This window comes from Ylistrum balloti, unplaced genomic scaffold, assembly GCF_031769215.1.
Source record: "Ylistrum balloti isolate Yb309-2 unplaced genomic scaffold, AGI_CSIRO_Ybal_v1 Utg370620, whole genome shotgun sequence".
NCBI lineage: Eukaryota > Metazoa > Mollusca > Bivalvia > Pectinida > Pectinidae > Ylistrum > Ylistrum balloti.
In genome coordinates this window covers 48,569-75,955 of record NW_026782380.1, presented here as the reverse complement: position 1 = coordinate 75,955, position 27,387 = coordinate 48,569, and the positions used below count along the sequence as shown (strand labels likewise).

The 27,387-nt window shown below is 36.5% G+C and overlaps 1 protein-coding gene across 1 annotated transcript; it reads left to right on the top strand.

The window, feature by feature from the left end:
• LOC132557054 (protocadherin Fat 4-like) lies at positions 1-27,379 on the top strand. Its single transcript, XM_060221534.1, has 46 exons — positions 1-177; positions 859-1,029; positions 1,261-1,425; positions 1,664-1,810; positions 3,306-3,528; positions 3,613-3,797; positions 3,962-4,174; positions 4,375-4,542; positions 4,922-5,092; positions 5,439-5,603; positions 5,824-5,970; positions 6,251-6,440; positions 6,906-7,135; positions 7,299-7,547; positions 7,839-8,000; positions 8,421-8,595; positions 8,813-8,961; positions 9,421-9,555; positions 9,831-10,073; positions 10,227-10,403; positions 10,630-10,878; positions 11,087-11,242; positions 11,954-12,121; positions 12,432-12,593; positions 13,102-13,248; positions 13,855-14,008; positions 14,353-14,573; positions 15,338-15,580; positions 16,047-16,214; positions 17,675-17,992; positions 18,296-18,457; positions 18,722-18,961; positions 19,898-20,068; positions 20,508-20,671; positions 21,091-21,325; positions 21,950-22,063; positions 22,493-22,567; positions 22,716-22,901; positions 23,105-23,275; positions 23,525-23,690; positions 24,030-24,154; positions 24,397-24,699; positions 24,991-25,173; positions 25,430-26,762; positions 26,907-27,029; positions 27,282-27,379. The coding sequence occupies exons 1-46, from the start codon at positions 1-3 to the stop codon at positions 27,377-27,379; spliced, it is 9,477 nt and encodes a 3,158-aa protein (XP_060077517.1).
• Positions 27,380-27,387: the final 8 nt, after the last annotated feature.

Genomic DNA, 27,387 nt, shown 5'->3' with positions numbered 1-27,387 from the left:
ATGTCTTGCTTTCAGGATGGTGGCGTATATTGTACCGCTACTGTTGCTGTGAACGGAGAATTTAATCACGAACTGGAACCACAGGTCAACATCAGTATCCAGGCAATGGATAGGGGCGGACTACAGGTCACTGCTAACATGTCTATACACGTGGTAGACGTGAACGACCCACCCACGGTTTGTACTAATTGTGAGACTATTCCATAAGTGAAAATACTCGATCATACATCAGTATCAACACAATCATCTTGTCGTCGAAAATGATGCTTTGGCAATGGTGAAATATGTATCGTCTATGTAGTGTTTCATAGACAAGCGTAACATTATTAAGTAATGTACGATATAAACCATTAATCGTTCGCGACCTTGTCACTTGTAATACAATTGCCCCACGAGATAGCCCCTACTTATTCAGTTTTTGGCCACTCTCAAACACGGTCTCAGTGGTCAACAGGTGTTTCAACAATATCGATACAGTTGTCCCACCTTCCAGTTAGTGGTTCAAGGAGACGCTAATTTCATCATATGTAACACGACCCGATAATCCCGCTTCTGGAATTAAGGTATCTATGATGAGTTGAAAAATATACCCAGCATTCTATGATGTACCTTTAATAAAGAAAAGTGAAATTGATGATACAACGACAATAGTGATATCAAAATACAACACTACATACATACACTCGTGCGCTTCAGGAATGAATATAGAGGTGAAGTAATGCAAAATAATGTCTTATTTTTCTAGTATAATTTAAGGGTATTCGCTAGCCATTGGTACATATATATGGAAATTCACTGATCAAACAAAATTTGAAACAACACGAAGAAAATCACTCTATTAAGATATTATCTTCTCAGGACATACTTATCAATGGCGAGGCAACAACCAACATCTCTGTGCCGGAGAATGCCAATTACTTTACAATAGGGAAACTGGAAGCTTTGGACGAAGACGTAAACGATGGCCATGCATTCTTCCTTACCAATTCTGCGGGCAGAAAATTTATCATCGAGGACGACATTTTAAAAGTATGATATTAGTAGCCCGGAAAATAAACATCCAGAGTTTGGGTGAGGTTTGGAAGATTTTTGCTTAAAGAATTTGCCGGAATTTATCATCAATTTTTAATGTGTATGCGGTACATTGTATTTCATTATGCAAATATGGCTATGATGTCCGTCACCTTTTTATACAGAACATATCGGCTTATACATTATCTCCGAGTTACAGGGCTAATGTTACCATAATGTCCTTTGCAGACATATGCGGCAGCTAACTTGGACTACGAAGAAACCCGAAATTTCCAAATCAGAATACTTGTGGAAGACTTGGGGACGCCGAAACTGCTCTATCAAAAAACGTTTAATGTTTATGTGGAAGATGTTAATGAAGCGCCATCTACGTTGTCATTGTCCAAAAATATGGTAGATATATTCCATCTCTTGCAATCACCTACATCAATATTATACAATATATAATATTAGTTAATGATGTAAAACGAAAATTCCTTGATTTTCGACAATGATTGGCTATAAAAAGTATAAAACGTTTTTTCACTTATTTTCTAACTCTGAAGTGATAGCTCCAAAATGCATGTTCTTTAAATATGTATGTGTTAGTTATCACGAGAGATTAACATCAGTGTATCTGCTTATTGTTTAGGTTATAGAGAACTCTGGTGCGGGGACAGAGGTCGGCAGACTGAGTACCTCAGATCCTGACAATGATTTGGAGGCTACTCAAACATTTACATATTCCTTGAAAGAAAACTCAAAAGGCAGATTTGCTGTCGACGGAGACATAATTAAGGTAAGTCGACTTCTTCAAGAGAGAAAAAAAATTAATATGGTTTTATGAAGTTTTACCTACTTTGCAGTTTTCATATTCTGAATTATTCAGCACCACTCGTAGGAGGACGAAACAGCTGCATGATGTAGCACCACTGACGAGTCCTAGGGGGCGAATCAGTTGTATGATGTAGCACCACTGACGAGTCCTAGGGGGCGAATCAGTTGTATGATGTAGCACCACTGACGAGTCCTAGGGGGCGAATCAGCTGTATGATGTAGCACCACTGACGAGTCCTAGGGGGCGAATCAGTTGTATGATGTAGCACCACTGACGAGTCCTAGGGGGCGAATCAGCTGTATGATGTAGCACCACTGACGAGTCCTAGGGGGCGAATCAGCTGTATGATGTAGCACCACTGACGAGTCCTTGGGGGCGAATCAGTTGTATGATGTAGCACCACTGACGAGTCCTAGGGGGCGAATCAGTTGTATGATGTAGCACCACTGACGAGTCCTAGGGGGCGAATCAGTTGTATGATGTAGCACCACTGACGAGTCCTAGGGGGCGAATCAGTTGTATGATGTAGCACCACTGACGAGTCCTAGGGGGCGAATCAGTTGTATGATGTAGCACCACTGACGAGTCCTAGGGGGCGAATCAGCTGTATGATGTAGCACCACTGACGAATCCTAGGGGGCGAATCAGCTGTATGATGTAGCACCACTGACGAGTCCTAGGGGGCGAATCAGCTGTATGATGTAGCACCACTGACGAGTCCTAGGGGGCGAATCAACTGTATGATGTAGCACCACTGACGAGTCCTCGGGGGCGAATCAGTTGTATGATGTAGCACCACTGACGAGTCCTAGGGGGCGAATCAGTTGTATGATGTAGCACCACTGACGAGTCCTAGGGGGCGAATCAGTTGTATGATGTAGCACCACTGACGAGTCCTTGGGGGCGAATCAACTGTATGATGTAGCACCACTGACGAGTCCTAGGGGGCGAATCAGTTGTATGATGTAGCACCACTGACGAGTCCTAGGGGGCGAATCAGTTGTATGATGTAGCACCACTGACGAGTCCTAGGGGGCGAATCAGCTGTATGATGTAGCACCACTGACGAGTCCTAGGGGGCGAATCAGTTGTATGATGTAGCACCACTGACGAGTCCTAGGGGGCGAATCAGTTGTATGATGTAGCACCACTGACGAGTCCTAGGGGGCGAATCAGTTGTATGATGCAGTTCAGTTAATTGTTTGACGATTTATCATTATCGAGTTTTAATAAGCACGAATCTTTGTAGATTCAGCTTTTTTCTTGTTTAACGTTTCCTTTTATCTAGGGATTTTAACAAAAGCATACGGCTTTTATCCCAGGAGTATAAACACATAATGAAGACATCACCAAATAAAATAGATAGGAAGACAGCAATCACGAAAATTGGAAAATCATAAATAGGTATTGTTTAAAAACGTATGATTATTTATTTATTTATTTACTACTGCACTAGGTATCACGATCTATCGATCAGTGTAAGACTGCTACATGCCGCCTTGATTTCGAGTCGGAACCATATGTGTCTATTGAAGTGAATGTTACTGATAGTGGATCGCCACATCTGTCCATCACACATGAATTCAAGATACAGGTAGTTGATGCCAATGACGCCCCCCACACGATCAGCCTGCCAGACAACACTGTTAGAGAAAATAGCCCTGTAGGCGCTTTTATAGGTAAGATGGCTATAAATATCTGTATACATAGAGATCTCTGAATATTCCGGTGGTTTGATTCTGCACATTTTTTCTACAATGCAGGAACACTCACATCTGTCGAAGAAGACGCCGGACAGTCAGTGTCGTATATGCTTCTTGACAACAAGGATCTGTTTGAATTGAAAAGTGGGTCCAGACTAATCAGTAAAGGTGTGTATGACTACGAGGAAGTTTCCAGCTACAATATTACAGTAAGAGCGACAGACAATGGAAAGGATCCGCTATCGGTAAGCGAGTGTTGATAGAAAATTGATTGCGATCAATTTATTCGTGTTTTATTTATTTAGAATAAAATATATTCTTTATTAGTTCATTACTATTAAATGTAATAATATTACGTAATCGGTTTAAAATCTGTTTGCGTAACAAATACTGTGTCTTTTACTCTCAGGTCGATACCACAATGACTATTGAAGTTCTCAACATCAACGAAGCACCAAAATTTTCCGGAGACGTGGAGTTTCAAGTTAACGAAAATGCCGCCATCTACACCCTTGTTGGCGTGCTGAGTGTCAGTGACCCTGACAGAGAAGACCATCTCACCTTTACTATCACAGGTGCTGGAAGTGTCTTCAAAGTGACTGATGCCGACTGCCAGCAACAGGTATGCGGTGTACTGTGATGATTTAAAAGTGTTTGAACTCAACCATTACAGATATCAAAGTCAATGCCAGAACACATTTTTACTTTTATAAAACTTACAAAGTACTGCATAATTTTACACTTCACCCAATAAATCATTTTGTTTTTTCTCTGTTATATTGCATGCATTGATTTTATTTTGATTGTGTTCTTGATTGGAAGGAGGTGATACAGAAAACGCTCTGTACATGTAACCTGGTGCTGAACGAGCCTCTAGATTATGCTAATTGGCCGGAATTTACTATAACTGTGACCGCTCAGGATCAAGGCGGCTTGACTGTGACGCAAGACCTCGTGGTCAAAGTATTAGATGCAAACAACCCACCAACGGTAGTACCTCTTATAGTATCAGCGCTAACGTTTAAAGATAAACATGATCTAGGTAGCTTAATATATTATTAAAGTAAAGGCATCTCAGAAATTGAGACATTTATTTTGATATACACAGAATTCTGTTCCGCCTCATCTTTAATTAACCCTTTGTTATGCTGAAATTTCCATAGTTAAGCAAAGTTTGACAACTTACCAACAAAACTAGGCTTCAGTAGTGTGTTTTAATGTTCTTCCTTACAATTTAAAATCAATTATGTTTGATAGTGAATAAATTGTATATGTTTTCTGTTTTAGATTGTTGACATTGAAGTATATTTAGTATTCTATTGTCTTTAATGCCATAGATACACAAATTAATTGGATGCTCCTTTTACAGAACATTTTGATTAACGGACACTCGACGACTGAGATACCAGTCAAGGAAAACCAGAAAGACACCAGCATTGCGACACTAGAAGCGGTGGACTCTGATCAGGGACAGATCTTTACCTATAGTATTGTATTCACGGATACTGAGCTATTTGAAATAATAGAGGACCAACTAAAGGTATCATCACATCCATTACGTAAACATTTTTTTTCTCCAAACACGATAAATGTGTTTTTATTAATCTAAATAAAGGTTAATATCCATTAAGTTACACTTATAAATTCATTCCTACAATTCTGTTGAATTTCTTGAAAGTTATCTGTTCTTTATCATATACAATTCATAAAGTTGTAATTTTTTCGGTCATGTGCAATTTTCATTTCAGTGATATTCCTTTTATACGTTGGAATTCCGATGTAGCCAGTCTTCAACTGATTGTTAATATATAAATAAATATATAAACAATTGATTTTTATGCATGTTCTCGAAGGAGAAAATGTTATTTAACCAGTTGTTGTTTTAGGTCGTAGCAGGTGCTAATTTGGATTACGAAAGCACAGAAGAGTATACGATAGAGATATCCGTGACAGATGATGGTACACCTCCACAAAATTTCACAAAGGTTGTGAGCATACTGATACAAGATGTCAACGAGCCGCCCTCCAACCTGTCCATTACAAGTACTCAGGTAACATTTGCAACCCAAATATCAAAATCATATCCTGATAAACGATATGAAAGTATTTCAGGATATTAGTAACTTTGATATAGGATTTTTTTTTATATTATGAACACATGTTCATTATTTCCGACAAAAGAAATATGTCCTGTACATATAATGTCACAGCGATTTATATGTGTGATTCATGTTCTGTGGAATAGAATATAGAAACATTGATCTGTTACAGATAGTAGAGAACAGCGGTGAAGGAGTCGTGGTAGGAGAGTTCCTGGTAGAGGACCCAGACAACGCCAAGCTTCCGAAGCAGTCAGCTACATTCACGTTAGTAGACAATGCAGACGGGAGGTTTATGATTAAAGGAAACGAACTTCAGGTACTACCTCTTAACGTGTAATCAGACATTCCGTGTAAATCTTGCTGATAATCCGGAGATATTATTTGGATATTATTCAAGTACTCTGGAATCATTTTTATCAAACATCTAAGCTCCTGTCTTCCAACAAAATTGCTTTAGTTTATGATATATGTGTCAGGAACGATAACACCTGATTTATATAATTTTACTTTTATATGTATTCATTATGACGTATTTGAAACGCATACTCTTATCCCAGTGTTTATAAGGTAATGATGAAACATTTTCTGTTGCAAAGGTTGCTAAGCCAAACGGAGTTTGTCTGCAGCTAGGAGGTGACAAATGTTATCTGAATTTTGAGAGTGCACCAGTACTTCACATTAGCGTTTTAGTGACAGATACAGGGGTACCGAGTCGCAGCGATCAGTTTGAGATGGACATCAATGTTGTCGATGAAAATGATCCACCGAGGAACATTCAGATTAGCAGTAAGAAATTTGTTAAATGATTGAGGAGAAAACCTTTGTAGTGAACAAGCTTACATACTATTATTTGAATAAAAATAAAGTGAAAAGAATGTTGGAAGCTGGAGAAATGGTATCTGGGGTGAAAGTAACAACAAAATATTAAGACAAAACAATTGCAAGATTTGTGTACGTTAGCAAGCCGGAAGAGTTATTTTGAATAGGTGGTGAAATGATGCTAAGAATAGAGAACAGTAGCCATAATATTGATATGAGAAGAATACAACATATGTTGAAAAGAGACATTAAGAGATTTCGAAATGGATCAGTGAGGTTGATAGTTTAAAGAAGAAGAAACGGTAGTCGGCAACGTAAACATCAAAACTTTTATGACAAAGTATATCGTTTCATGCCATATTACTGTACTTTTTCAATATCTCTGAATATTCTATCAAGAAAACGTGATGTCTGTATATTTTATAAATCCAGACTACAAGATAGAGGCCCTAGCATCTGCCGGCGAGGTAGTAGGGAAATTGACAGCCGACGACGAAGACGACAAACAGTCCATGGTGTACTCATTACTAGATGACAACAACGGGTTGTTCGCAGTTTCGGAATCTGGTGTTGTTACCAAGGCCACGGATGACGAACTAGATATCAACACACTTTATGCCATCACAGCATCCGCGACTGATAACGGAACAATTCGGATGCAGGTACATAGTTAGCGTATATATTTAACGTAAATAAGGTTCCTGTTAACAACAATAAAGATAGAAGATCTTGTTTATTCTAAAAAGGTATGTAATGCATAATTATGCTTATTTTTTCAGAGAAAAGTAGAAATGACTTTGTGTTCGTATACTGCTTATTTTACAGTCAGAAGAAACGTTCACAATAGTTGCAATAGTGAAGGATATCACCAAAATGACATTAAACATTACATCTGAAGGATCAGGGGGGCATTTTGACAAAGGATGGCCAGTTGTTTCTGAAAACCTACCTGATGACACTGTGGTGGGCACTCTCGTTGCAACTGACCAACGTCCTGACCAAACATTGGTCATCCAAATCATCAGTCAGCTAATGGCACTTAAGCTGGACACCACAACAAACTGCATGAATAAGGTTCGACTATCATATGTTGCACGATTACAGTCTATGTGAGATATGTTATTCATTTTCTCGAGTTCCTATTCCGACGCCTCATTATTATGTGTAAATATGGATAAGGTAAATGTTGCAATATTAATGAAACAATACGAAGACATTAACACATGTTTGCTTCTTATTAAAAAGAACGCTCGATATATTATTATTATCAATTTTTTTTGCAATAACACAGAAGATGATTCATAGCGCTTGGAATGGAATGATTAAAAATGATATTATTTATCGTCTCTCAATTTATTCATGCAGGATGGTGGTACTGAATGCAAAGTTAAAGTGTTAACTGGTGTGGAACTGGACTTTGAGTCTACTCCCATAGTGGTCATCACTGGCCAAGTTACAGACGGTCACAATCAGTCCTTTACCCACCAGTTTATACTTCATGTACAGAACGTCAACGAACCTCCAGAGGTATTGTTATTGGTCCTAAAATAACAAGACGCATTAACTTAAAAGAGTGATGTTGTATGCCTATATCATCTTGTATATGTATCAATATCGTGTTTCTGTGATGAGTAGCTAAAACACACAAGCCCGATATTGGTATCATATAGAATATATCATATAGAATACTGGTAATTCCTAATTAACAAAATCAATTATTGTAAGAGGTTTTCTTATCTAAAAATATAGCGACATTTATCATGTTTAGTGATATACATTTCTGAAAAGTCTTAGGAAGTAGAAATAAATAACTGTATGATACAGTTTTATGCATTGTATGACGTTTTTTTGAGAAGGTCATTCACTTGTGTCATTAGTACTGCGAAAGCTGAAATCACGTGATATTCATTTGACATTTATAAACATTTATGAATATTCATATTCAAGGGTTTGCGTTTTGACGGGGATCGAATGTTTGTCCAAGAAAACTTAAATGGGGAAGTGTTTGAACTCTTCATTGCTCAAGACCCAGACGAAAATGACGTTCTGTCTTATTCTCTCGTCGATGACGGAGATGGGCGGTTTACTATAACAAAGGATGGACACCTAGCAACAGCCCGAGGTAGAGAACATTGATTGTATACACTTTAGACCAATATCCTTTAATTACAATATTATGGATGAGTCATGTATCATGTACCTATTTACGATATGATAAACCATGGCGTCAGCGCAAAAAAACAACAACAGAAATTCAAATTTTATTATATAAATCCCCCAATCCAGAAAGAAATAATACAAATAAATCATTTAAAGTTTATTACTGTCTATTTGTACAGATGCTAATATAGATTTCGAGGTGACTCCTTGGGTCAACATCACAGTGAATGTCAGGGATGCTGCAGGGCTAGGGTTACAAACAGTATATACCGTTGATATTTCTGACGTCAATGAAAACCCTGGCAGCATTACTCTGACCAACAACACAGTGAGTGGCATTTTGCAATAGAAATAGTTTAGTTTTGTATATTGAATTCATAGCTTGAATACTCCATTTCTATTTTCGAAAGCACGCAATTTGCAAATATTTTGTTAAACTAGAAGTCGGTACGTTTATTTTCACTGCTGCTTAGATAATCTGAAATCGCTGCTAGTAAATCCCACTCATTTGTTATTATCAACTTTGAAGTAAAGAAATAAATATTTACTGTCAGGTCTAAAACATAATTGTCAAACCAAGACTATTCCTTTCTGCCACGTGAAAGTAATATAAATTCGAGAATTAAGATTATGATAATCGGCGATAATAACTTCTGTACTGACCCAGAGTGGGAAGTAAGTTCCTTCATTGGTTTCATGATATCAAAGTTAAAACTGAATTATCAAAAATTGAAAAGTGAAGGTGTAAGTTTCTCTTTAAGCATTATTTGAATATGCAATTCTTAAGGTAGAAGAAATGTCTCCCCCTGGTACACATGTGGGTATACTTGAAGCCGTTGATTCCGATCAGGGACAAACAATCGCTTACAAACTTCTGAGTGACGCTGATGGAAGATTTTGGGTCGATGATAATGTGATAAAGGTAGGCATGCTATACATATGACCGGTCATTTTAATTTCACATTATAAATATCTTTAATTGCTTAACAAAAGATGTAACAAAAGAGTAAGATGTATAAATGAAAATGTGCAGTAAACAATCACAGAATTAATAACACAATAGATGCATAAAATACCTAGATATAAAGAATGTTAGATATAAAGCATTTAAACTCGTTTACATATGAACTACAATTTACATGTAAACGAACATTCTGCGTATATCGAACAAATCTTATTATTCATATATACCTTAAGGTGAAAGATGAAGGAATACTTTGCACTGAAAAAGGAGGGGCATATTGTTTACTGGATTACGAATCGGAGATATCACACACCATCATGGTGGAGGCAAGTGACAATGGCAGTCCCGTTCTTCGGACCACGACCGTAATACACGTACTTGTCAAGGATGTTAATGACCAACCAAGGGACTTGACTTTTAATTTAGTCAATGTGCGAGAGGACAATGAGATAGGAGAGGTCATCGGGAAATTAACGGTTTGTAAGATTACAAAGCAATCCCTTTCTCAGTGTATACTAATAATGCAGAACACGTATTTCAATATATATAATATCAATGTATCTTTCCCTCGATTTGTTTAGATGATTTAAGAATTATTTATAAAGTAAACAATATTTTCTGTATTATAGGCTTTTGACGATGATGCAGGGGCTTCTTTGCATTACACTATCTTATCTGGGGATGATTCGGAGGTGTTTTTGGTAAACGGTTCAGATGTGCTGCTTCAAAAGCATTTAGACTATGAGACTACTCCAAAATACAGTTTGACTCTTGAAGCTATAGACAACGGCCAACCTCCTCAGTCGGTTAGTGCTTTAGTATCACACAAAGATTGTCAAGAAAATCACCTAAATACTTGACATTGTTTTTCTATTTTTCAACAAAATCTTAAAGTTTTAGATGTGGATTATATGTGAAGCAATTATTTGAAATATGAATATGTATACCTGTCTCATGTATTGTCCATTCGCATTATAGTTATCGTCTGCTTTAGGACCAGGAGTCATTTGTTTATTTTTATCTATATTTCAGATATCTAGTGTTTTTGAATTGAACATTGTTGATGCCAATGAACCTCCAGGCGTTCCGACATTTATACCCAAAACAAGCGGCAATCACGACTTCCCAGTTAACGCACCTGTCGTCGACGAAAATGCAGTTCTTAACACTCTCATCGGGCAAATCGTCGTCAAGGATCCTGATGATAACGACATGGTCATGTTTACCACAACAAACTTAGATATTGGTTTTTTTTACCAGGAATGCTGGCCATTAAAGCAGGTATTTAAATAACGTTTCCCGAAAGGTTAACTACTTGTGTCGCAAATGTTGTAGAATACTAGTTATATCGTTTTTATCCTAAATTAAATTAAGAATCCAATTAATGAAATCTTATTTTCTTGAGTCATCCTTAATTCTTCAAAAATATGCATTAAATGTTACAAAACAACATAAATCAGTTGTGCTCTATTGATATTATTTCCATTAGGGAGTTCACTGTTCATGTGACGTTAGGGCGCTGGTGTCGTTTGACTACGAGACACAACCCTCTGTAGACGTGTCTGTAAGTGTGACTGACCGGAAGGGACTCACCTCTTTACTAACGGTCACTCTTGATATAGCTGACGTCAACGACCCTCCCACAGTAAGTTAAGGTCAAATATACAAACACATTTGATATATGCCTGGAATACTTAAAATAAAATAATATAATTGATATTGTCTACATTTTCTTCAGACCTGTTATCGAGAAAGACAAATGCTCGTTGACGGTGTTTTACGTCCGCTTAATGGTCATGATAATTAGCTAATAAGTTCATGGAGTCGAATAAATCTTTCTCTAATTTGGAATACTACTGTTATAAACACTTTCCTCATTTCACAATTCAATCATCTGTTATATATAAAAAGATCAATAATATAATGTATCATTTTCTATGATGTGGAAAGATAGATAAAGTTAAACATGATGTTATAACTAAGTCGTACAATGAAGGTGGTTTGAAAATGATTAAAATGAATTCTTTTGTAACGGCTCTAAATGCAATGTGGATAAGGCGGATCTATAAAGAGGATGCTAGTTGGATGTACATTACAGATAAATGTATTGATAATTTCTCTTTAGCAAATTGTGGAATTCATATGAAGAATGAACAAATATATTTTGGAGAGATGTTATGGAAGCATGGTATCAAACAGTATCTTCGTCCAATATATACAATGAAAACATCTATTAAGTATTCTGTATGTTTTGATTCTGTTGCAGCATTTGAAACGTCATATCACTGAATTTACGCTGAAAAGATATTCCAGAGTATAGTATGTCTGTAAAGAATCGTATGTTTATTCCATAAAGGATATTCTTATGAACAACCAATCCTTGACAACCCTGTCTGTGGCTGAGAACTCAGAAAGCGTAATTCTGACGTCCATGACAGCTGTGGATGTGGACGCCGAAGACTCGCACACGTTTTCTATACTCACCAGGACTAACGCCTTCTTCGTCGTCGGGGATTCCATTAAGGTGATACTTTTGTTTTCTGTACATCAGCAATGAAATACATCTGAATATTAACTTAGGATATTGATAAAAAGTAAGATTAGACAACCTGTGAACACATTATAATAGTTAATTATTTATTTTACATATTAAAACGTTCACTTCTAAACTAACTTAAACAATATAAGAACACACTAACGGTATTATTTAATCACTATAGAATCCATTGAAGATTTATTCAAACTTTAGGTCATCATCAGCATCATTAGTTTTTAATGATTAGAATGTTTACTATTGTACTTCTATAAGATGTAATATTACTATGTTCGTTAAGGTCTCTCCTCAAGGTATCGACTATGAGCTATACCCTACACACGATATTGTAATCCGGGTGACCGACAGTGGAAACCCTCCACTCTACCTGGATAAACACGTTACTGTTAATGTCATTGACGTTAATGAGGCTCCTGACCACATCTTCCTGTCCAAAAACGAGGTACTTTTTTTTATAGAGGAATCGGACAACAAGCCACTTTTCTTCAGTATGAAATGTAACAATTTATCTGAATTTGGATGGAAGAAAGAGTGTTGTCTTTATTCTGAATTTGTATTAATGGTGCAAATACATGGTTGTTGCTCTGAAAACAATGTTTCTCTAATAGGCTTTATCTAGTGTTAGCCATGTAGTGTTTGTTTTCTTTTAATAGATACACGATATGTATAAAGTTGATATTTCATATTCATATTTTCAAATAATTTTGGAAAATTCATAATCGAAATATAATTCATCACCCTTGTACAGTGTTGTGGTAAGCTGTTAGAAGTCAATATTGATATAAGGAGTTGATGAAAGAGTCTGCATTATCCTTGATGTCAAGTTTACCTTGAAATAAAATTGAAGGAAATAGAATCGGCCGAGTTATGTACTAAAGGTCTGTGCTGTGCTGAATACCGCGTATATGTTACAAGATTAGTATCATAATGAATACATTGTATGATGCAAGGTACCTGAGGACAGTCCTGTCGGATTCGAAATAGGAACGGTGATAGTGGATGACCCTGACAACACTAGATCTACCACACAGACGTTCACCTACTCATTAAAGGATTCTGCTGATGATAGATTTAGACTCGACGGTGCCAGTCTTACGGTAAATAAACATACACATCATGTTTATGTTGTTATGTTTTTCCTCATATCTTACATCAACAATTCTTTCGAAGCATAACGGGTTTTTTTCTGTATTTTGCGGTTTTATGCTCGAGAACATATCAAATGGTGGAGAAAATCTTTGATCATTGAGTGTTGGCGAGAGCGAGTATTAGTATCAGGCAAACGGTAAATTACAAACCATGAAACTTATATTAAGAGGAAATTTTTTTCCAAGATTTTCCTTTCTTCCATGTCTCCTATGTAACGTTTACGGAAGAAAAATTCTTCTCGGATCTAGTGAAAATAAAAAATAATGTGAATTGCTCATCAAAACAGACGCCATCATCCTTTTCAGCAAGTATAGCCCCAGTGAGTCCGCCTTCTTTAATGTGTTTCTACATTTAACCATGAAGTACATCTACAAACCCTATTATAGAAGTACCCATACGTACACAGGGAAACCGTAATGAAAAACAGATATATAAATACTACTATAACAATACATAACATGACACTGAAATACAGACATGGACACATATATATATATATATATATGAATGACAAACAAAAGAAATATCATCCAAGTGTTACCGTTGTGTTATAGGTAGCAAGATCGGACTTCGACTATGAGAGAAAGCGTATGTACATATTACACGTCCTGGTGACTGATACCGGGATCCCTCCGCTGTCTACGAAGGCAGCCGTAACCGTTTATGTCACTGATGCTAATGATTCTCCAAAGGATGTGCAGTTAATTGGTAAACACTTTTGTACATGAATATTTTCACAAAGGGTGTCGTACACGTTATTTTGGTGAGGAAAACAAAAATATAATTATTAATCTTATTTCAACGTGATTATTAACACCAACCAGTAGATGAAATGATATTGAGTTGTTTTATTGGTCATTTGACTGATTGTGCACAATATAACGCTTTTTGTTATAAATCCTATAAGAACGGAACACTGTATGATACGGTCACATTTATTTTGTTACTCTATTGTATCTGATTCTGAATGTTAAACGTTTGTACAATCATTAAGCAACCATGGATTTTTTTACTGCGTATAACGTTTATTAACACATGTTGTGGGGTTGAAGGTGGAGTCGTACCTGAGAATTCTGCGATGGGAACAGTCGTTGGGAGTTTTTTAGCGACAGATGATGACTTTGATCAGCAGATCACCTACTCCCTGCTTTCTAATGACTTCTTCACTGTTGCTGGAGACGAGTTGATGGTAGATGGAGAGCTTGACTATGAAAGTTCTCCAACAATAGCTTTAGGAGTTATAGCTAGTGACGATGGCTTGCCTCCCATGTCGGTAAGTCAGTATGCAAATGGACTCTTAATTACTGGAACAATATATATATCAAACAGACGTTAAGATCAAATATAACTTATCAATAATCTATGAAGCTGTTACAAACATCAACGTATCAATTATTGCAGCGTACATTTGTACTGAGTATGCTTGAACTGAACCATTTCCCCAAATAATGGATAAAATCGCCTTAAAGCGAAAAGATATATCATGAAATTAAAATTGCTTTTATCGAGAAAAAGAAAGCACATTCATCACAAAGCAGAACTTCACGATGTCAAATAAATACTTTTACATTCCGGATAGTGTTCAAAACGTGCAGATAGTTACTTGATAAATTAGCACGTTCTTGATGTTTATACTTTATGTTAACAGGACGGTGATAGAAGTTAACTATGTACATGTTTATACTTTATGTTAACAGGAAGGTGATAAAAGTTAACTGTGTACATGTTTATACGTTATGTTAATAGGACGGTGATAGAAGTTGACTATGTACGTGTTTATACTTTATGTTAACAGGACGGTGATAGAAGTTAACTGTGTACATGTTTATACTTTATGTTAACAGGACGGTGATAGAAGTTAACTGTGTACATGTTTATACTTTATGTTAACAGGACGGTGATAGAAGTTAACTGTGTACATGTTTATACGTTATGTTAACAGGACGGTGATAGAAGTTAATTGTGTACATTATCCATGTTTATATTTAATGTTAACATGACAATGATAGAAGTTAACTACATGTTTATTCCGTTCAGATTTCTATGAATGTGACGGTGACCATAGTAGATGTTAACGAGGCTCCTGTAAATATTACATTACAAACCTCAGACAAAGCACCGGGCATGATGATTCCGGAGTCACTAGGACCAGGGGAACTCATTGGATTCATACATGTCACAGACCCCGATCTAAACGACAGGATAACACTGAAGCAGATCGGCGATATGGCAGCTATGTTTAAAGTGTCACAGAATCCACAGTGCAAAAACACACCAATGGTATTTATGTGCAGCTTATATACTTGTATATTGCAAATTAAGATCATATATAATTGTTCAACAGTTTTTCTGCTTTGATATTCTGTTCTTTCCCTTATAAAAGTTTTACGACCGTCTGCTATCATTGCTTGCCAAATATAACATCAAGTGAAGGTCCTCGAAGAATAGTTATTAAATGTAATTTTCTCTTCTTCGCTGGACGAATTTTACAAAAGACGACTGCTCGGTGAATAACTGCACTTTTTTAAAATAGATTAAAATTGAATGCTGTAGTGCCAAATAATAGATAAAACTACATCATACAGCTGTTTCGTCCTTCTAGGAATCGTCAGCAGTGATAAGGGTCTGCATTTTGAAAAATAAGAAGAGACTGAAGAACATGCAAAGTGACCGTAAGATAATTTAGAAAGGGAAGTTTATTAGACTCGTATTTAAATAACTCAGAACTTATCTACTTGTCTTACAGTTGAACCATCACACAGAGTGCAGGTTCGATTTGATTTTAGCACAGTCAGTCGATTTTGAAGGTAACAACAGCAACATAACTGTCGAAATTGAAGCATCAGATGTAAGTGGAGAGACTCTCAACACAACTTGGAAGTTCGGTATAAAGAATAGCAACGAGCCACCCTCGGTAAGAAGATTACTTTCTATTGACTGGTTTAATGGGTGCAATTCTTTTGCAAAATAATTATAGTTAAATCAAAGCCTGTGGTACCATTTTAAACCATTCGTTCTTCATAAATATTTAAGAAAGATTGAACATAAGACGCACACGTGAATAGCACCCTTGAATTCATATCTATAACTAGATACATTAGATAGAGAGATGTGCTAGACCCTTAATTCAGTTAAAGTTCTTTCTGATTTTCTCTTACAGTAAAACGTGTTAATAACGAATTCCGTGGAACCACTGGAAATGATTCGATAAAATTAGTTTGAGGATTTTCAGTTGTTTCTTTTAAAGTTATATCGACCGTACTTGTATTTCAACTTACCTAATTTTAAGCAAGTCCAAATCTCACAAAAATTTGAAGACAGGTGTCAAACTATTCAGTCTTTTAAATTTCATTTGAGGAAACTTTCAGATGACAGTCGTTTGTCTTTCACTGCTTTTGAGACTCTCTCCAGCAACTTCACTGTTAAGTACTGGTTTGTCATCAACATCATCTGATTCGTTTTGAACTGCAGTTGGAGCTATAACTCGATTGTTATCAAGGCCATGAGATGTCACGACAATATCGTCAATAGTGACAGCAATGTATCATTACCGACGTAATACTCGTCGTCCGAGGTGTCTTGAATGACAGAAAACTTATGGCCAAAAGGGACACCAACAAAAGAACGAAGTTTTAATTTAGTCAACTAAACAATAGTGAACACGTTTTACTACTGACTTGCCTATCAGTACAGCTTGTACTTTTAGTTACCGATCAATCCATTAATAGTTCACAGACATCTATATGTGAGTGGTTTAGTCCAATTACACAACTCACATTAACATGTTCACCTATTCATATAAATCACTCATATTGGATCCCAACTTTCACGTTTAAAGCGAGGCTAAAGACAAGACTTTCCGAGAAATTCGATATAGGTGCAAGTATTCTCGACAACAGGACGACGATATTACTTCGTGTCAAATGAAACCTTCTTATATGCAAATTCTTTATACGTCACCGTAAGAAGTAGTAAACACCCAGTTGAATGATTTTATCTACTTCGTTATAGGCGGAAATTCGTGTCAATTCTGTTCGTTTTACTACATATATATTTCAAAAGTACATGCAGTGCATGTTTAAAGAAGACAACTATTCATCTTTACTGCCTTTGTTTCAAATAGTAAATCATTTATTTGTTAAAGTGGAAAGTATAATTCATTTATTTTCAATTTGTATGAAATGCATTGATGCCGAAGTCTCTTTACGGAAAGACGAACGAACATTTCGAAAGCTTTGTTGTACTCGCTGTATAACGGGCGTAGGCTATCAAATTGATTTTTTAAAGTATCATCATGCCATCACTTCAACGACAAAGTAAATTTCAATTTTAATACTAATACAACTGTTACTTTTTGTACCATTTGTTTTGTAGAACATTTTCATTGACGGAGACATAAAAATAATACCAGAAAATTCACCGGAGTTCTTGATAGGTAGCTTAAACAGCGAGGATGAGGATGAGGGTGATGAGTTTGTTTATCATATATTAACACACTGGGAGATATTCCGGATTACCAATAACCGGTTAGTCGCCAAACCTCCACTTGACTACGAGGTTGACCGATCTGTCACCGTTAGCATCAGATGTACAGACAGCGGGTCTCCACCACTGACATTCACCAAAGAGTTCATTTTTGATGTGGGGGACAAAAACGAGGAGCCAACGAATATTGTGTTGTCCCATACGGAGGTAACTTGAAGCCAATTCATGGTAACGTCGTTATGTTACGCCATCGGGAATATTTAATATATTTGATTTTAATCAGGTAACTAACACAGCCGATCGGAGTTATTACTCCCACGCGTTTATGAAGCAATCATTCGTCAGCGATTTATTCAAATGTCACATTTCATCATGTTAGAAATGCATTACAATGCGCAAATCATTCGGGTACATTTTTTTCTAGAATAGACAGCACGCTTCCTAGTTTTGTATATGTAAGCTTTTTGTGAACAAAAATGTCCCGTACATGTTGATATTTTGTTTCCAAAGGTGTCTAATACCGCCTCTCCTGGGGATGTGGTTGGATTCATAACCGTGAAAGACCCCGACAACCAAGGTTCGGACACACCTGTCCAAGTCCATACATGTACTGCTGGAGGGGACGCATTGGGATTCTTCAGCACTGAGCTGTCCGCACCACTGACTTTGAAAGTATGTATATGAGTATATGAGAGTTTGTTTTGTTTTGGTTTTTTAAATAATAATATTTAAAACAACATATAATTTCTTACATTGTATGACACTGTTTGGCACATAGTATACAAAAATGTCTATATTTTATTAGTTAAGAAGAACCATTTGTTTCATTTTAAGGTACAAATAATAGATTAGAATTTGTTTGATAAAAAGCATAAAAATAAAACCATTCGTGTTGCTTTCCACCTGAATATAATGTCAATGCTATATTTTATGCAGGTGACAAAGGCTATACCAAAGGATATATTTGAAATGCTGTTACTTTTGACATGTAAAGACAATGGTAATCCAGTATTGTCTCTCACTGTGAACGTCACACTTACCATCCACGAAACTGTTGATATACAAAAAAACCTACGCCTGAGAAATCAACGTACGATTCCGGAAAATTCGGATGCATATTTTGTTGTCGGCGACCTCGAGGTGGTTAATATGCTCACTGAGGAGGTGATTGGGGGTGTAAGTAACTTTTGTAATATCGCATTATCAACCTATGAAGATACTAGGTGCTTGTTTGATATTATACATATGATTATTTTACCTCCACTTTCCATTTTGGAGGTATGTATTAGCCACTTTGGGTTCATTCGTACGTACAAAACCTGTTCAAGATAGTTCATGAACCCCTCATCAGGTTCCTATTCACACCATACCATCACGTTCTACACATGAATAAAGTTTGGTGTTCATTGGTCAAACCTATAAATAGATGTTTGAAATAAAAAGTTCTCATGAACCTCTCTACAGATTGAGTTTAAAATAAAGGACCCAATCCGCCAGTATAGCTCACCTATAATTAAATGCTTACCAAAACTAAAATCGATACTCATCACAAATGCATTAAGATGTACACCACTGGCATTCAATTTGGGCACATCCAATCAATTTTAACCAATTTCCACAAAAAGAGCTGGTTTTAATGCAAATGTCATTTCTTGTTTGTTCGAAATTGGTCAGACTTTTATCTAGAAACATCTATACAACAAATATCTTGCTTCTAGGACTTTTGATTCAGCAGAAGAAGTCTTTTTCAGAATTTGACAATTCAACCCCTTTAATCTGTAATATTGTTCAAGGTCATTTCATAACTTGCTTTATCTCAGAGGCCTTGCTGCCAACCAAATGTGCTTCGACGCTGTTTGGTTGGTAAGAAGAAGTCGTATAAATGTTTTATCAAATTCTACTCTTACGACCTTAAATAAAGATCAAGGTAATTTCTTTATCCAAATCTTTGTCTGGCTTCATTCAAGGAACATGTAATCACAATACCATGTTCGTACTGGCCAGATGAGCTCATAAAAGTATCAATGTTTGGGGGGATACGTCTATAGAATTCCCGGCTCATTTCGTTATTATTATTATCATTATTTTACAAAATCACTGTTTTATTTGTAGACGTACACATACGCCTTGAGCAACGATCAGCATCCGTTCATTACAAATGGACCCAGTTTACAGACATCTATATCTCTCGACTTCGAGCAACAGGCAGAATGGGAAATAAATGTCGTGGCTTCCGGTGTGGATATTCAGAACAAAGACGTCAACATCTCGGAAACGTTTGTTGTAAGTAATAACGCCATTTTAAATGGATTTTTAATGAGATTTCACTGAATATCTAGTCCAATCTCCCAAATGTACAATTTTCCGACGGAAAACGTTCAATACGACCCACCTGTTGCTGTAAATGAGACTTGATAATAATAATAATATGTATGGTCGTCTGATGGCTGCATTTATCAGCTTTGTGTTTAGCTTCGACTGACCAGTTCATCTTGCTATTAAGGTGATTTTTTATTGCCTTTGAATGTTCGATGATGACAATGCTATGTTGCATTTCCGACGACATGTTAGCAGTGATCCAAAGATTGGTTTTAACTAAAGTTGAAAATGATCTGACATGACAATGTTTTTATTCAATTAAACTGTTCTAAAAACCGTCACAGCCAAAATAACTTCGTTAAGTCAGGACATCTCCGCTATAGATACTATATCGTTTACTTAGATAGAAGTCGGGGACATCAATGAAGCTCCCTACAAAATAAACATATATGGAGGAGGGTTGATACTAGAAAATAGTGAGCCAGGAACAGAGATTGGAGATCTTAACTCCGAGGATCCTGACGAAGATCAAACGTACAGCTACACGATTATTTCTGTATCTTCCGGGTAAGTCGTTTGGGATACCTAGTAATGGTGTTTCCAGCATTTAGAGTATGCACTTTCGGTTATTTCTTGCTATTTGAAGAATGTTTAAAAAGCAATGTCTTCAAAATTCTTGTATTTTTTAATCACAATGAAAATTGTTTACTCCAACAAACAAATAAGGCTGATGCGAACGAGATCGGTTTACTTAAGTTAGTATACAAAGCAATAACATCATTGTTTGTAATTTGATGTGCTAGTACAACTTGGAAGAAGGGCGTGTCATTGTGTAAATATCTTCATCAATCGCCATTTTCATTATCCCCATAACGCAGGAATTTATTAAAATAATTTCAAAACAATAAATCTGCTGTTGCGAAATTTCTGTATTGCTCCGAAATGATAAAAAACTGAAAAATACTTGCGATTTCTTTGCATTGCAGATTGGATATGTCTGAAGCTCGACAAGAACTAACGGATACATTCTCATTGCGCGGGAAAACGCTAATAGTAGGGAGAAATTCGGAGCAACTAAATTATGAAGTGGTGAAGTATTTCACTGTATTGATACAAACAACAGATTCCGGCAATACCCCGTTGTCATATAATGACACAATTCACATCCAAGTGGAGGATACGAACGATGTTCCAACAGGCATTCTCCTGTCAAAACAAACGGTAAGATATATCAAAAGTCATCGTTTCTCCACTGTATCTGTACAGTATTTATACAACGTGAACAACATGTTTTGTCAGTCAGTCCCTCACATAGTAACTCACTCTGTCGTAAGGTTGTACAAAAGATACACGAATTATTTGAACCTTTCAATATAACTAGTTGATGATTAGGCACAGGCGAATAGATAACTAAATAATGAAATAAAATGTAAAGAGCAACTGCTTCATCTTTCTTATACTCGTCAGTGATCATAAAAGCCTCAATTGATGAAACCTAGGGGGCAAATGAGGTACAGTAAATAACACAATGTAATACAAAGTTTGATCAAATCTAGTAGAGAAAAAACATGGAATTAAACTGCATCACACTACTGTTTCGTCCTTCTTGGACTCATCACTGATGCTAAGGACCTTAATCTGTTAAATCTAGGAGGCAGCTGAGGAAAACCCAAAGCAATCAATAAAAATGTGAAATCTGAATGAAGAGGTGCACTAGAAAATTCAGAAATTGCAAAATTGGTTGCATAAATGACAACATTCATTTGCAAATATGTTAAGCGTTTGGTAATGCAAATCAAAACAACACAGTGAGGAAGAAACTAAAACCGTCTTGCCTATTTTTAGGTAAAAGAGAACAGTATTGTTGGAACAGTCGTTGGAAAGTTGGACCTTATCGACGAGGATGTATCATCGTCTTACACATGTGTGGTCATAAATCTCCAGAGCGTCCCTTTCAAGGTAGCGCGCTCTAAAATCTAAAATCGTGTGTTCATAATTGACGAATGATGATAGGTTTTTTAACATCTTTGAATATGATATACTTGTTAAGTGTCGTCTTCCAAAACATCACACAATGCCGCATAGCCGGCTATTAACGTGATCGCGAAAATTTAATCCAAGAAATAAAGAGACTCGTATTTGTTAGATTTCCTTTTACATCCAGATCGTTAACTTTAAACACATTAAAATATAATTCGATCGTTTTCCACAAAATCGCGAAAATTTTGACTCGTGAAAATTAACATCTTTACGGTATCTGCTGAATATGATAATGGTGTTTTGTGAGTTTTTATATCAAGTCTAGGTTATCTATAGTTTTCATTCCTGACAAAAGTTTAAACTTTATCTGTGTAAAAGTATGTATAACGATTTTTTTGTTGATTCCAGGTAGTGAACGACTCTATTCTTGTAACAAGCAAGGCCGAATTGGATTATGAAGGTTCAAGGGTCTTCGCCGTTGAGGTTGGTGTATGGTGACGTCACCATGCTTTTTGTGATTATTTATTCAGCTCCGTTTATCATTTAATATAGAAACGCGTTTTTTTTTTTCAATTTGGATTGTTTGTATATTTTATCATGAAAAAAAAATGGTTTTTGATTTTTTTTTCAGATACAGTGTACTGATGAAGGGATAGATGAAACACATCTTACGATAATTAAGACAATTGTTGTCAATGTTACAAACATTAACGAACCACCAATTCGTATCGAAATGACCAACACTGATATAGTGGAAAATAACCAAGAAGGACAGGTCATTGGGGAAATCAAAACTACCGATCCAGACAGCAATAAGGTGTTTGTAATCAAAATATTTATAATTTTATTATTCATTATTTCTCTTTTTCATTTTTTTTTTTTTTACTTATTTTTGTTTTGATTTAAGGAGATTTGTCAATTGTTATTACAGCACGAGTGTCTATTACTCCACACAATTACCATGCGGAAACAGAAATATGTTATAAGGGTTGGCCGAATCAACATACTTTTATCTTCTAGGTGAAAATAACGTTAGTGAATGGTGATGAATCCTCCGTTTTCTCTGTGGAAGGTGACAGTACCATTGTCGCAAGTAAAGCGTTGAACTTTGAGGAACAGGCAGAGTACGAAATCACTGTAAGAGCTACTGATGATAAAGGTCTATGGTCCGAGGAAACCTTTCAGATTGAGGTAGACACATTGATTTTTTTATAGAATGATTTTAAATTGATGCTTACTTTGTCTTTTCATGAATGCAAAGAACTACAGGGCGAGACATATCAAACAAGATAAATCAGCCGAACTTAAAAATGTTAAATTCAACAAAAGCCCTTTTCATGAATATGATTGTTTAATTTGCAATGGTCAACAATTTTGGTAAAGCTACATTTCCCTAGCAGATTTTTGTCATAATGCCAGCACATTAAAATAATTGTATAGGTGCAAGACAAAAACGAACCTCCGTCATCCGTAGTACTTGACAGCGAGTCTGTGAATGAGAACACGGGTCCAGGTTATACTATCGGCACACTTACCACATTGGATGATGACCATGGTCAAAATTTCCATTATGTCATTGTAGACGATCAAGCACAGGCGACACAGGGTACCGTATTTTCCCTCGTAATGTCTGTATTGCTGTGGTTTCAGTTCAATACGAATTAATTGAAAATAGATATCTATATCTTCGTAATCAAGGCTTGTTATACGTCACACTTTAACTAGGAAAATCATTAATAAAATATGGGTTTTAGAAATAAATTGTCAAATTTATGTGGAGAGCACCATTGATATCATCTCTCGCTCAAGTCTCATCTAGTTATACATTTCTTTGAAGTTTCCAAAATCTTTTTAAAGTTTGGGAAGTATTTGTAAATCAGAAAAGAATGAGTGAATATACATTGGTACTTCATGGCGTATCATGCATACATGTAATTTATTTCAGACTATTTCCAAATAAAAAACGATAAGTTGGTAACGGGTGGGAAGCCTTTAGATCACGAGATGTTATCCGAATATACTATTGGCATTAAAAGTACGGACAATGGTGTTCCTCCTTACAGCGTACAGGTAAACAAGTATATAACTTTTATAATGCATGTTTATCATATATCATTGACTGATCTCTTTTTGTCGTCAAATAACCTGATTTCTTCAGTAATGGTTTGTATGTAATTTGTATTTGTTTTCTTTAATGCCAGAAAAGAATCATCGTATCAATATACATTCAGAGTGATAGAATTGCGTGTCGACAATGTGGCATATTCTGTCTCTTTTCGTAAAGCATACTTTGTAATCCCGTTGTATTGTAGACGAAAATCAAGATAAAGGTAGATAATATAAATGAAGAACCAGAAGATATCATTGTGGATGCGATGCTCTCGCTGCCTGAAAATACTAATATCCCAGCCGTTGTTACGTCTGTGGATGTCGACGATCCAGATGTTGGACAGAACCACATTTGCCAGGTCGAGCCGGCGTCTCTTCCCTTCATTATAAAGACATATGCTGATCATCGCATGGAGTTGGTATTGAACGGAGCCCTGGATTACGAAACAAAAGAGGAATATGACGTTGTCCTTCGATGTTCAGATGGATTTCTAGAAAGGAAAAAGGTTTAATAGCACTTTGCGTTAAAATTCTTGTAAAATCATGATCATTATTGTAATCAAGTTTGAATAAACAAGAGTTAGATATCCAACGAGAAATTCCAGGAAAGAAGAAAAATTAAGAAATATTTTTACATCCGATTGTAATTGTAAGACATCGTGACGTCATAACACGTTATTTTACTGGACAAAGTTTATTGATTGAATGAAATCATTATCATGAAGTCGTAAGCAGTTCTGTGACAACTGATGATAATTCATTGTCTTGTTGAATCAGTCTTGTGTGTTTTTACGTAGTCTATACCAGTTCTGGTGTCCGATGTCAATGAGCGACCGGAGGAGATCCATTTGAGTGGTAGTGGGTCAATAGTAGCCAGTGCACAACCTGGAGTTGTTGTGGGAACCTTCTCGGTACAGGACCCTGATCCCAATCAGACGCACACACTGACCATGACAGGCCCTAACTCCGATTTGTTTCAGGTGCGGAGGTTTCGAAGCCTTAATGTAGCATGATTTAGAAACACTTTGCAAAGTTTGGGAATGACCACGGAACAATTCTGGAACACGATGTTATTTAGTAAAATTACAGTTTTGATCTTTTTTACAACAGATCAATTGAACAATATTGGTCTATTGTTTTTTTTTTGTTTTTTTTTGTCCCAATCCAGCAGTTTCCATTCAGTATTAATTACATATGATTACACTTGAGTCATTTCTTGATACGCTTCTATTTCAGATCGAAGGGTACGAAATCACACTAACATCATCTCTTCCGGATGAAATCGTTTACGCTGAGCATCCTGTTATCACTATCAATGTTACAGCCACAGACAATGGAATGCCGAAACCTTTGTCGGTCCAGCAGATATTTACACTTGTCGTTACTGATGTACAAGTCGTTGTCCAGCAATTGCCTGTGATCACTCTTAGAAAGGTGGACCTACTTGAAGACTCGAAACCTGGGAAGATCATTGGGTCATTACTGAAAGCAAATGTTTCCACTGAGGATATCGAATTCAACATCATTCTGAATCCGTTTGGAGCGTTTAAGATTTCCAAAAATAAAAGCTTAATTCTTAATCAAACTTTGACGGACGTTGACGGTGATTCAATGAAGTTAACTGTAGAAGTGAAAAACAAAGAGACGTTCAAGTCAGCCGCCACCGATATAATGATTTTCATTGTACGTGTGGACAAATGTGCAAGACGAGGCAACGAGACTTGTGACGAGCATGGGCGATGTGTTCAACAGAATGATGCCTCGTATAATTGTGAATGCGAGACAGGATACACTGGGGATGGCTTCTACTGCACACTTGATACAAACTGTGACGCTAATCCTTGTACCAATGGCGGACGCTGTGTTGATGGCATAGCCGCAGCTACCTGTCTTTGCAAAGACGGATACTCAGGGCCCCTGTGTGAGGTAGACAACAATAAAAACAATCCCTGTTTTAAAAGCCCATGTAAGCATGGTGGTATTTGTTCACTGAACCATAAACTTTCGACAGGATATGAATGTGAATGCGAACCGGGATGGAAAGGTAGCACCTGTGAAGAAAGTATTAACGACTGCATTGACTTTCTTTGTTATGGTGGGGGACAATGTGTGGACAAACATATGACGTATGTATGTAAGTGTCCTGAGGCGAGAAACGGAATTAGATGTGAATACTTCCGGTCTTCATGTGCAACAGTTTCATGTGGTTCTGAGATTTGTGTTCCGATGGTTGATAAAGATGAAAAGATCTGTGCTAGCAAAACGAGTAACTTGGTCCATTTGCAAGTGAAGAAAAGCCAGGGCAAATTTGACGAGGAAGAATTCAGTGCATGGCTTATTGACACAATTACTGCTTTTTATCGTCGTTCTGCCAGCGGATCTAATAACAAACCTCGGGTGAAGCGACAGATCGTAAATGAAACACCAGTACAAGTATATATAGCAGATGTGCAAGAAGAGGCAACTGCTGATCTGGTTAAAGTGGACTTTGTCGTTCTAGATAGCTCAGAGAAGGTGTACGAAAAGAATGAAATCTTGGGGATCTTGTCAAACACATGTGACGAACTGAGTAAGTCTAATCTATTTATTTTCCATTCCTTTTCGTCTGTGTAGACATTTTATAAAACTTTTAAACATTATCAGCGCTAACATAATATAGATTGATGTATTAGTATTAACAATGTAGAGTGTTGTATATCATCGGTTTTTTCAGGGAAAGATCAGAATGACGAAACAGTGTTGTGCCCAGCTGTTAGTAGGGCGACAGGTAGTGACCAGGTGGAGGATGTAGACGAGACAGGACCACCGGTGGCAGCTATAGCAGGAGCAGTTGCAGGTAAAAAAACGCACCTAAGGTGGAAGCATAGATACCCCTTTGGCATTTGTGTGCTTCTTTTCAGGTCACTAACTTATTGCAAAAAAACAAATAAAATCCACACAAAAAAAATCGATTTTAGCAAAATATAATGTAGACAGGAAGGTTAATTCGTATCTTGACTGTAAACGAATTGTTGAGTAACTTATTTACAAATTGATTCAGCCTTTTACAAATAAATGTACATGATTCAAATGTTCCATTCACCATTAGGTGTTGCTGTATTGGTCGGTGTTGCGGTGGTAGCTTTCATCATATATCGGAAAAGGAAGCAGAACGGAGATAACTCGTACAAGGACACTCTTCGGTAACTGGTAGG